The sequence below is a fragment of the Ochotona princeps genome, chromosome 19, assembly GCF_030435755.1.
Source record: "Ochotona princeps isolate mOchPri1 chromosome 19, mOchPri1.hap1, whole genome shotgun sequence".
NCBI classification, from domain to species: domain Eukaryota; kingdom Metazoa; phylum Chordata; class Mammalia; order Lagomorpha; family Ochotonidae; genus Ochotona; species Ochotona princeps.
Genome location: NC_080850.1, coordinates 5,482,941 through 5,495,402, shown reverse-complemented (window position 1 = coordinate 5,495,402; position 12,462 = coordinate 5,482,941). Strand labels below are relative to the sequence as shown.

At 54.5% G+C, this 12,462-nt stretch overlaps 1 protein-coding gene across 1 annotated transcript in view; it reads left to right on the top strand.

Annotated features, from left to right (window-relative positions):
• ERGIC1 (endoplasmic reticulum-golgi intermediate compartment 1) overlaps positions 1 to 12,462 on the top strand; it is an 88,290-nt gene that overhangs the window by 52,984 nt on the left and 22,844 nt on the right. The window contains exons 5-6 of the mRNA XM_004587421.3: positions 2,422 to 2,546; positions 9,946 to 10,050. Coding sequence (XP_004587478.3) covers positions 2,422 to 2,546; positions 9,946 to 10,050 — 230 coding nt within the window. The remainder of the gene's footprint in view (positions 1 to 2,421; positions 2,547 to 9,945; positions 10,051 to 12,462) is intronic.

The window sequence follows — 12,462 nt, the reverse complement described above, 5'->3', positions numbered from 1 at the left end:
TCTGTGATGCAGTCTGATTGTGAATCACCTCTGGGCTCCTGTGTGATCCCTGCTCAGGTGACCTCAGAGCCTTGGTCTCCTCACCTACATACTGGACTTAGTAACACCTGTTGTTTGAGAGCATCAGGGACTATCCAATGGGGTGGTTCCTGGACTTGTTGGTGAGTGAACACTGGTCCCTCCCCGGCGAAGGACACAACTGAGAGCAGAACACTGGCTGGGTCCTGCAGCTCAAGGCAGGGAGAGGCTCCAGTGCTGGTGAGAATTGACTCTCAGATGGGAATCTACACAATGCACCCCGAGCTAGACAGACAACCTGATGGACTAGGTCAGTTGTAGTTATTTTGGTTTGGGGAGTTTTACAAAAAAATGACTTCACCTGGCCGACTTTGACTGTTGGATTGTGTCTCTGGGACAAGGGAAATCTTTTTTATTTTTTTTAAAGATTTATTTATTTTTATTACAAAGTCGGATATACAGAGAGGAGGAGAGACAGAGAGGAAGATCTTCCGTCCAGTGATTCACTCCCCAAGTGAACCGCAATGGCCGGTGCTGCACCAATCCGAAGCCGGGAACCAACAACCTCTTCCAGGTCTCCCACGCGGGTGCAGGGTCCCAAAACATTGGGCCGTCCTCCACTGCTTTCCCAGGCCACAAGCAGGGAGCTGGATGGGAAGTGGAGCTGCCGGGATTAGAACCAGCGTCCATATGGGATCCTGGTGCGTGCAAGGTGAGGACTTTAGTCACTAAGCCACGCCACCAGGCCCGACAAGAGAAATCTTAAGCCAGGGAGTTGGAACCTGTTGGAGGCAGGAGAGTGAAGGGATGTGGTTGCAGGATCAGTCTGGCTTTAGGCGGCAGCCTCCTTAGTCTTTACATCTCTGCCCCATTGCCCACATGCCCTGCCAGCTGGGAATCCTGGCAGCTCCCACCAGAGCGCAGCAACCACTTACCACCCCCCACCAGCTTCTTGTTTTTACAAAGAGCTTCCCGTTTGTACTACAGAAGAAAGTGCTTGTTCATCATGGGGGCCCCAGAAAACAGCCTTGGAGAGAAGAGAGTCCTTGCGGTTCCACCCCGGCGACAGTGTCTGTTGACACGGTGACATCATCCTGTCCAAACACGGCTGAGCTCATGCGCCACGGAGGCTCTTACATCCTCTGCTTTTAAAAATAATATTCTTAATGACACAGCTGATACGGGAATATATTTTTATTTTCTTAAAAAAAATGACATGCCTTCAAAATACAAAACACATAAAGAAAGAAGTTCCTAGGCAGCGAAGGAGCCTTCTGGCTGTTTCCTTTCAGTTGTTCCCAGCATGCCCTCCTCCCTGCCCACCCCCACATGTGTGCTGGAATCCCAAACCCCCACAGTCAGCCACCTGCAGGGCGAACGTAACTGTGTGTGTTCTGATTCCCCAAATAGCATGGCCGAGCCAGCGTGTTCATGGCTTCTGTGTTGTAGGTGATCAGTTCTCAGGGATGAAGAGCAGGCAGGAGGATGTGCTGAGGTGGTACATGACACCCTCCCACCATCTCTGGGAAGGGGCGTGAACAGGCTCCCCAGTGTCCGCCCACGCTCCTGCGTCTCTTAGCCTCAAGGGCGCTGTGCGCCAGTTCCATCCAGGGAGGGCAAGGCCAGCAGCATTCATGCCAGTTCTTTCTATGGGGCTGTCCACATGTCCCAAAAGCCCCTACAATGTGACCAAGGCCATTCCAGTGTTCTAGAACCCACCAACCCCATCCCCCCAAGGCTGAGGCAGATGAGGAAACAGGCACAGAGGGGCACAGTGAGTTGCCAAGGCCTCGAGGCTGCCCTGCACACCACCCCCGCCGCCCCCACCCCCGTATGTATGTGTGGAGGGGACTCCTTTTCTATACCTGCGTCTGGTTGTCACTGGTTCGGGTGATGTTGCCTGTGGTGGGCCAGCCTTAAGCAGGCATGCTCATACTTGGAAGCAGCCACATCACATTCCCTCCCTGGGACACATCCTCACTTCTGGGTCTCCCACAGGGGTGCAGGTGGCAGCTTAACCAGCTGTTCCACAATGCCAGCCCCTCTCTTGTCCAGTTTTTAGAGAAAAAGACTAAGACATTGGGAGTTTTCAGTACCTGAGCCAAGGTCACAGGCAGAGCTGGTAAAATAGACTGGATTCAGTCAGCGTTCCTCTCTTAAGCCCTCCTGTCCACTGCCCCTCATATTCAGCACCCTGTGACCCCGCAGCCACGGCTGCCCCCAGCTCTGCCTTCTTGCTCTCCAGCTACAGTGGGTGACAGGAGCTGTGGGTGTGGGGACATTCAGGGGTAGTGGATTGCTCCCTGTCACCAGAGCCTCTGCTGCCCATGGCTTTGGGGATGAATGCCCCTCACCCTGCTTCCCGGAATGTGTGTGACCGTTGACTCTCATCCCCTCCCACAGTGGTCGGGCTCGACATCCAGGATGAGATGGGCCGGCACGAGGTGGGCCACATTGACAACTCCATGAAGATCCCTCTGAACAACGGGGCAGGCTGCCGCTTCGAGGGCCAGTTCAGCATCAACAAGGTAGGGAGACATGACCAGGCCTCATGTGCTTTCCATGTCCCGCCCTGAGCAATGAGTGCCCCAACCTGGAAGGGGCTCCTCTTCTCCCTGGTGGACAATAAGGAGACCTAACTAAGGATTTGCAGCCCTGAGCCCTGGCTTCGCCCCATTATTGGCAGCATCCAGTCACCAGATGATCTTCATCTCAGGTTTCACACCTTTATTAATTGTTTTTTTAAGTTTTATTTATTTTCATTGGAAAGGCAGATTTACAGAGAGGAGGCGAGTCAGAAAGATCTATCCACTGGTTTGTTCCCCAAGTGGCCACAATATCCAGACCTCAGCTGATCCAGGGCCAGGAGCTTCTTCCGGGTCTCTTACATGGTTGCAAGGTCCCAAGACTTTGGACCATCCTCAACTGCTTTGCCAGGCTACAAGCAGGGATGGGAAGTGGAATAGCTGGGACACGAACCGGTGCCCATATGGGATCCCTACATGTGCAGGGTGAGGATTTAGCCACTGAGCCATCACGCCGGGCCCAGGTTTCACACCTTTTGGTTGAGGCTATGAAGATAGCAATAAGATGATGACCCACTCCTCCTTGCCCCCCAGACTTTGCAAGGATGAAAGAAGCCAGCGCTGTCCTGGAGCACCTCTTCCTTTCCAGGCTGTGTTTTAGGCCTGGGGGCAGTGCAGTGAATGGAGGAGCAACCGTTGCGGGCTGGTGGGACTTGCATTGTCACAAAAGGTGACAGCCCACCTGCAGGGAGCATTTCAGAGGGTAGCTAGAGCAGCTGTGAGGGCATTGTGAGAAGGGCAGGGCTGGGAAGTGCCGTGTCCACTCGGAAGGACCGTTACCATTAGGGTGTCACTGTTGTTTGACAGTGAGCCTCAGGCTGCCAGTGCAGGGGGCTTGGAATGGCAGTGCTGCCCTGGTGGGAGCCACTGACCCTTCCCAGCTCCACCTCCCTGCGGGAGCATCCTATCACCCTTATGATGCTAAGACACTGAAAGGCTGAATGTCTTATCTGAGATCACACAGCAGTTCCCAATCCCCACAGCACGCCTTGCCACTCCCAGCCAGGCTAAGCCCCTGACCATTTCCAGCCTGGCTGAGCCCCTGACCACTCCCAACTAGGCTGACCCCCCTGCCACTTCAAGCCAGGCTGAGCCACAGGCCACTCCCAGCCGCGCTGAGCCCCAGGCCACTGCCAGCCGCGCTGAGCCCCTGTCCACTGCCAGCCGCGCTGAGCCCCAGTCCACTGCCAGCCGCGCTGAGCCCCTGTCCACTCCTGGCTTCCGCTGGCCCTTGTTGCAGCTCGTGCTGAGAACACCCTCCCCTGGAGCCCAAGCTTCCACACTCACTCCCCACGTGCAACCCAAGGACAAGTTGTGTTTGTCGGTCCACATGGAAATGCATCAGGGAGCCGACTCGAAGAGACCAGGAGGCTCTGAAGCCCTGAGCCACACTGGATGCACTCTCTGGTGACAGTGACCTGGCACTGAGGAGCAGTGACCTCTGCCCAGCCGTGCATGTCTTAGGCAGTAGCCTAGGCTTACGTGTTGCTGAAACACTAAGTGTGAGGGCCTTGAAGACTTGCAACAGGGGAAAAACACATCTGCTACATTTGATGTGTTAAGTGAGTCCTTGGGCAGCCCATGGCCAGGGTAGGAAGCAGTTTGGGAGAGGGGGTGGCTCTCTGTGCAAATTTGCTTCTCACAGGGTCTGGGTCTAGGCTAGGCCGAAGATAGGAGCCGGAAAACCCTCCTGGTCTCCCCTGCGGCTGGCAGGGACCCAGGCACTTGGGACATCTTCTGGTGCCTTTCCCAGGAGCATCAGCAGGAAGCTGGATCAAAAATGGGGCAGCCAGGACCCGATACAGGATGCCTGCATCCCAGGTGGCAGCTTAGGCTTAACTTGCCATGCCACGATGCCAGCTTCATTCTCTGAGGCTTTTAAGCAGGGGAGGCCATGTCGTGAGAACCAAGCTTTAGAACTGGACTCTCCATTAGTCACAACAGGTTATTTTAATTCACGTTGGGTAAAGTTCAGTAAAATGTAAAACTCAGTCCCTCCAGTAGCCACGTAGCCAGTGCCAGGCAGCCACCCCTGGTCCCCAGCACAGAGCCACCGTGTCTCTATCCCCAGAGTGCTGTGCTGGGAAGCACAGCCAAGAGAGGTCCCTCTGGCTACTGCATGCTGGGGACCAGAGATCACAGCCATGGGAGGCAGGATCCAATCAGGAATAGGAAGTCCGTAGCACTCAGTGATGCACTGGGTGCAGGTTGGGGATGAGACCCATCCAGAGTTCCCTCTAGTCAGGAAGATGGCCTGGTTCTTGGATGTGACCCACACAGGACGTAGGTGGGGTTGAGCATCAGCTCAGGTCTGGGGTCATCTGGAGACTCCTGGGAGCACCTCCACAGAGATGTGAAGGGGTGGAGGTGGGACATGAGTGTCAGGAGCTCAGAGGAGTCCAGGGTTGCACCTGTCATCATGGAGCCTGGGTCCATAGAGTCCCTGAAAGTGGGACCCCCAGACCAGCAGCATCAGTAACCCTCAGTTTCCCCACTCCCAGGACCTCACCATTTCTCAGACCCCATTCTGACTCCTCTCCCCAAGTTCTGATGCCAAAGCAGTCTGAAGACTGCCAGTCAAAGCAGAATGCCTAGAGACAGGGTGCAATGCCTTGTGCTAAAATTGGGGTTCACATGGGCCCAGCACGGAAACCTGGTGGCTAGATCCTCACATTGCACATGCTGGGGTTCCATATGGGCACCAGTGTGAGTCCCGGCAGGCCTGCTTCACGTCCAGCTCCCTGCCTGTGGCCTGGGTGGAGGATGACCTGGGGCCTTGGGATCCTGCACCCACGTGGAAGACCCAGAAGAAGCTTCTGGTTCCTGGCTTCAGATCAGCTAAGCTCCAGCTGTTGCAGCCACTTGGGGAGTGAATCAGTGGATGAAAGATCTTTCTTTTGGACTCTCCTTCTCCCTATAAATCTGACTTTCCAATAAAATTTTTAAAATACATAAATGGAGTCCATAGACACTGAACCTAGATGGAGGAAAAAAAATCCCAGTTGCGTTTTTAAGAAGCTCCGTCTCAGATCCAGCATTCTATTTGGCAGTGAGGAGAGGCTGCAGGCCACCATGGCCACAGCCGTGCCAGGGCTGGGGTTGCCACCACACTGCCATTGTCACAGGCAGCCTCTGTGCAGTGTTTGTGCCCGGGCCGTGTTCTTGGAAGCATTACAGCTGAAACATGCTCAAGGGTGTTTTAATATCTTCATTATGGCTGAGACACTGTTTCTTCCTGCCACCATCCTGTGTGTTTCAGGCATTAAAAACATTTTACACAATAACAGTGTTGGTTTCATCAGACTTGGCAGGAAAGCTGTGAAGAACATAAGCTCTCAAGAGAAATGCACTTGGAGGGCTGGTTTCCAGAGCACCTTAGCATTTCTGGACCAGGAAGTTGGAGCAGGGAGAACTCGGGCGGGAAGCTCACACTGGCACAAGCAGAAGGTGTTGTACCAGACAGAGGGAACAAGGGCTAGGCAGGCAGTGGCATCCGGATGAGGCCATGTCCCAAAGGAGGGGACAGATGGTGCCACAGCAGGGCCCTGAGCTCTGCGGAGGGAAAGAGTCAGGGAAAATGAGAAATGAGGAGGAACTGAGGCTGTCATGGGAGCTCCGGCCTTGCGAAACAAGGCACCAGTGGCCGCAGAGCAGAAGGCAGGTGTCTGGGTGTGTTTGGTGGGATCAGCTCCTGGCTCCACTCGGATGCTCTTGCCTGTTCCCATCCTCCTACGGTGCTGCTGCTCACCCAAAGGTCTCATGGGGTAAGCACTGGCTCGGCCCTGCTCCACCTGCTGCTGCCACTTTCTCCAGGCCTGTGTTTCTAGGCTGAGCCATACCCCCATGCCATTAAGGGTGTCCTGGGCACTTGGTACCTAGAAGCAGTGGTGGGGTCACAGTCCACACATAGGCCAACAAGCCAAGGCACAAACAATGTGACAGGTGCAGCCATGAGAGTCTGAAGTAGATGTCCTGGTAGAAGAGAAAGCCTGAGAGAGAGAGAGAGAGAGAGAGTTGTAAGGGAAGACCTGTGAGGGGCACCTGTGGGAAGTTGACAGGCATACATGCACAAATTTGAGAACTTCTCCAGAGAGGTATGACCTCTGAGGTTAAAAAAAAAAATCACATGCACTCCCCAAACAGTGAGCAAGAAGGTCTGTGTTTATTCAGGTCTTCATGTCCAGAGGCCAGGATGGCGACCCAGGAGACAGCCCAGCTACCATCACTCACCTCCTCCTTCTTTGCAAACACTCCTGAGGCTGCAGCCTGCCCTCCTTCCATGGGCGATGTCGGGGCCCCCAGCAGGCTCAGTACCTGCTCCTGCTCTCACATCCAGAGTTCCGAGTGATTTGGCTTCTCCAAACCTCAGTGTCCTAGCCTGTGTAACGGGAATGCCTCACAGGTTGTAGGGCAGGGACAGATTCAAATCATCAGGCACTTAACGCAGCAGGGACTGGACAGGCACCGGAGCAGTCCATTCACAGGGTCTCATCAGGTGGCATCCATTGTCACCTGGACGCAAGTCCAGTCCTGTCAGAGGGCCAGGATCCTTCAAACGTGCCCTCCCGTCACAGCTGCCAGCCAGCCCTGTGACCCTTGACCCTCACAGCAGCCCTGGGGAGCCTGAAGCACTGGTGCCGAAGTTCAAGGTGACACAGGCTGAATAGCCCAAGCACCTGTGGCTGCTGTTTCCAACACCTAAATCACTCATGCTGAGACCAGTGCCTGGAGACACCAGGACGCAGCCAGGCCACCCTGTTGGCGGGCACGGACAGGAGCCCAACAGTCCACCCGCTCTCCTCTTTAACTGTTTGTTTCTCCAAGCAGCTGCCCAGTGAGGGTTGCTCAGGGAAGAAGCCAGTGGTGAGGCCATGCACTGTGCTGACGCTACCAGCACCCACCCGCCCCGTCGGGCTGCCCATCAAGAAGCTGACCGGCAGCCAGGTGTCAGGGTTCCCGTGTCTGAAACTGCAGTGGCACACTGTGACCCCTCTTAGTCACCCCAGGAGCTGGGCAGACTGGAATGGGAAGGGAGCGGGCTGGCTCAGCACCTGCCCTCCAGCCATATATTTTTAAAATCGGGACAGAGATGCTGACGCAGGTTCCTAAGTCACAGGCTCTCAAACTGTCGTCTTTGCCGTCTTGGTCCCCAGTGGGTGCCGGTATGACTCAGCCACCTGTGTAGCCAGAGCGGGTGACTGAGTCACAGCATTGCAGGCTGCAGCCAGCAGGCAGCAGGTGCTCCAGGGACCAAGCTCCAGGCACACTGCACCTTGCGTCTGTGTTAGGCCCAGGCCCCTGCTCCCAGGGTTGAAGTCTACCCATGGCCCTGCAGAGAACTCTGGGAGTTCCTGTGGTGGGCTTTTTACATATGAGAGTAGCAGTTTTTCTTGCAAGGGTGGTAGGCAACACAATGTGTGTTCCGCCCACCTTACAGGAACCAGGTATTTTTTAATTATTATTAATTCATTAATCACATTGTATTATGTGACACAGTTTCATAGGTACTTGGATTCTCCCCACCCCTCCCCAAACCCTCCCACCAAGGTGGATTCCTCCACCTTGTTGCATAACCTTAGTTCAAGTTCAGTTGAGAATCCCCCATTGCAAGCATATACCAAACATAGAGTCCAGCATCTTATTGTCCAGTCAAGTTCAACGGCTTCTTAGGTGTACCCTCTCTGGTCTGAAGACAGAGCCAGCAGAGTATCATCCCAGTCCATTAAAAGCTCCAACATACCATCAGCAAAAATTTCCATCATTATGGAATTAATTGACATAGTAATGAGTAACCAATATGTTAAGAGTAAATGCAAGTTCTTAACCACCTTCTGTGACCACTTCGTTGACATTTCAATTTTGGTTTATACACAACATATAACATATATAACATAATATGTTATACATAACATCATATCATCTTAAATTAAGGCAAACATGTGGTGTTTAACCTTTTGGGATTGGCTCATTTCCCTTAGCATTATGGGAACCAGGTATTTTTTAATCCTGGTGGAGATGAAGTTCAACTTGCTTTCAACGCCCTGGGCCCTTCTCCCCCACGGGTTGCCAGCATCTATGTCATCCTCTCTTTGGAAAGAGCCTCATCTGTCTGGTGTGATGCCAGCATCCTGCAAACCTGACCCCGTAGTACCAGCTGCCGGCTGATGCCTCAGTTCGGTCGTCGCCGTGACCTTGGGTTACAGCCCCCATATTCCTAACGGGGGAAGGAAATCAAGGTGCATAATGGTTGTTCACCTTGCCTTGGGCTCCTAGGCCAGGTAGCGCTGTATTGGAGTTTGATTCTGTTGGTCGGGAGATCTTGCCAAGCTGTCTCCCTTCCCAAGACCCTCGTGAACTATGCCCTTCGACAGCAAGGGCTCGTCAAAGCTGGGGCCACATCTGTTGACTTGATGCCTCTGGTGTCAGTCGGGAGCCTGGCCGTACTGAACACAGCAGAGTGCCTAGGGAGAGTCCACCCCGTGGCGCCTGGAACCCATGCACACAATGCAGCTTAGGCGACCCTTGCCAAGTCAGAGTTAAACCCTGGGTGGACCGGATTGTCTTGGGGTGATATTCAGCCAATGACCCCACCTCCCTTTGTCCCTGTTTGCAAGCTTTCCTCATCCCCCTGCATACGCCCACACACTGGGTGACTTCTGATCTCCACTGCTGTTCACGGTGAGCCCTCAGCCCAGTCACCTGGAAGCCCTCCCTGAGTGCATCCAACACTCCTGGTTGAGCCAGTGGCCCTCCTCATGAAGGTGTCTGGGGCAGTGCGCATCCTTCAGGGTCTGCTGGGCTGCTTTGTGGCCCATCGTCCCCAGACCTGGCGCTGCTGGGTCCGAGCACCAGTGTGTGGAAGGAATATATGCAAAGCAAGCAGCAGAAGTTCAAGTGCAAACTGCCCTTGACATGGGACCTTTCCAAGTGTCTCACTGCCCTGGCCTTGAGCGTGTTTTTCCGTAAAATTGGAATCATTTCAGAGTTTCATATAATTTATTCAGCCAGCGTTGGGTGGCATTGGACACCTGTGCCAGGTCAGGACCTGGGAAGAAGACAGACATGATTCCCTGCCTGTGCGGAATTGCATTTTAAGACAAAGAAGGCCAAGGTCAGGACAAAGCAGCAGGTGACACTCAGTCCTTGAGCCAGAGAAGGTGCCCACGGGACCCCTAGAATCCACAGGGGTTGTGGGGAAAGCAGGGAAGCAGCACCACTTCCAGTGTTAGCTTCATAGCCTGCCTGCTGAGTGTACTGTATGTGGCCTGTCCTGTGGATCACACGGCCCCTACACACCGGAACAGCCACCAAGACTCCTGACATCTATGTCCTCTCTCCCCAGGTCCCCGGCAATTTCCATGTGTCCACACACAGTGCCACGGCCCAACCACAGAACCCGGACATGACACATGTCATCCACAAGCTCTCCTTTGGGGACACACTGCAGGTGAGCAGGGGATACTGGTGGGTGGCATGGCCGGGGAGAGCATGCGGGGGGCCACGTCACTGGGTGCTCCTTGTCCTCCCTGGACATAGAGATGCCACCCTCTCTGGCCTTGTTACCACATCTGGAGTGCAGTTTTTGATCATGCCCCAGGCTTGCAGGCTTTGGGGCCTAGGATTGAGCAAAGGCTTGCTTTTCACAAGGCGGTACTCCATGCCCCCATGCTTTTTCGGTGTGAGAGCAGGCTTAAGAAGTGGGTGGCAGGACCCCCCTTTTGCAGATGTGGGGATGGGCATTAGGATAGCATCTTTCCAGGGGCCCCAGCAGGTGTGTCTGACACAGGAGTTCAGCCCACTCTCCTCCATGACTGTCTTGTTTGTTTTCTGTTGCTGTAACTGAATGCCACTGATTGCCAGAAACTGATCAGGAATAGTTTATGAGGCAGGCGTTTGGCGTTGCACAGGAGGCACCTGTAGGCGCCCTCTCATCCCACATCTACACCTGGCTCTGACCTCTGGCCCCTGGCTCCAGCCTCCTGGTAATGCAGACAATGGGAGAGTTTCTGACTCCCAGCCCAGGCCCAGCCACTGCAGGTGTGTGAGGAGTAAACCTACAGGGAGACATGCTCTCTGTCTCTCTCTTCTGCTGTCTCCTGGTGTTTCTCTGCCTCTCGCATGAGCACAGAGCTGCGTTCATGTTGCTCCTGGTTACAGAGGTTGGGAAGCCCAAGTACATGATGTCAGTGAGAACATTGTATTGCTTCCTGATGTGACAGAGGGCATTTCCTCCTGGGCCAAGCAAGCAAGCCACTTCCATGATAGCATCTTCATCCACTAGTCCATGAATGGATTCATCGGGTTGTGAAGTCAGAGCCTTCCCTGGCCCCCCAGGCATTGTCACTAAATCCCACCTCTCAAATGCTGTTAAGCTCCCAACACGTGCATTCTGGGGGACACTCTTGCACCTCAGTGTTCTCTGTGAGATGCAGCTCCTGCTGAAAGATGGAATCTGAGAGTCCTTGTGCTGCAGGTGGCCATATTGGCAGGTGCCAGTGCCAGCTTCCTGCCCTGTAAGCAGGGGCCCTGGGTTCTTTGCTATAAACACACAGTAGAGAAACCAAGCTTTTCTTTAATGATTTACTTGTTTATAATAAGATATGGATTGGGGCTTGGAGAGAGATCAAGACTCAAATGAGTGCACCAGTCAGGGCTGGGCCAGACCAGAAAGACTTAGGAGCTCCATCCAGGTCTTCCATGGGCATGAGGAGCCACCCTCGTCCACCTTCCCAGGCCCATCGACAGGAAGCTAGATTGGAAGCAGAGCAGTCAGGGTGCGAACTGGAGCTCCAGTGGGAGACCCCTGCCTCATGAAGGGCCCTTCAGCCACTGAGCCACAACGCTGACCCACCAAAGGACCAAACGTTTGCCACCTGTTTCCTACCAGCTTTGGGGTGGCGGTGGGGATTTCTCTTCTCTTACCTCTCTACCCCCTACAGCAGGTCCAGGCTGAATGTAAATTCCATTGCCAAGGTCGGAGGCCCCCCACCCCTCCCCGACCCCCTGGATCCTAGCCCAAGCTTTGCTTTAGGAGATTACACACGTTCAGGTTCTGAGGTGGCTTGGGACAGGGCGCCCTCCAGTGTGCGTGGGGGGATACTGAGGCTCAGTGTCACACCCCAAGGCCCCACAGTTCCCTTCACAGCCAAGGTCTGGACCAAGCCGCTGCCCCACCCCACACCTTCAGCACAGCTAGCTCAGGACAGCTCCAGGCTGCATGGCAGAGTTGTAGCTGATGAAGTATAGCGCATCAGAGAGATGTTGGGGGTCCTGTGGAGCCACCCAGCTGAAGCCAGGGCTGTCTGGTTCCACCTCTCCCCTTCCCAGTGTCTCCATCATCTGACCTGGGTGCTGTACTCGGTGCCAGGTCCTATGATTACTGTGCTGGATATCAACAGGAGGTGGGGTCTCCCTCACCCCAGGGAAGACTAGGGGAGAATATGAACAGGATATCATGGAGCAAGGGAGCCACAGAGTCCTGCATGGGGATGTTGGCCTTGGGAACTGCCCCCCTTCAGCCTGGGTAATCGGGAGAGGGGCTCCCAGAGAAAGTGGGCTCAGCCAGTCCCTGAGGATCGGGAGGATTTGGGGCCAGCAAGGCATCCCAGGCAGTGGGGTCTCAAACAACAACCCCCCCTGAGTCCCATTCAACCAATCACAATCATGGTTCCTTTGAGAGAAAAGGAGCAGCAGGTGTCTAAGCCCAGAGGATGCTGTGGACTGGAGACAGAGGAAGGCTTTTGCAAGCCCATGAAGGGTGCAGAAGTACCTGCCAGAGGGGACAGCTGCAGCCAAATGCATGGTCATGCCTCTAGAGGAAGTTGGCTTGCACAGAACCTAGGGAGGAACCCACGCTTCC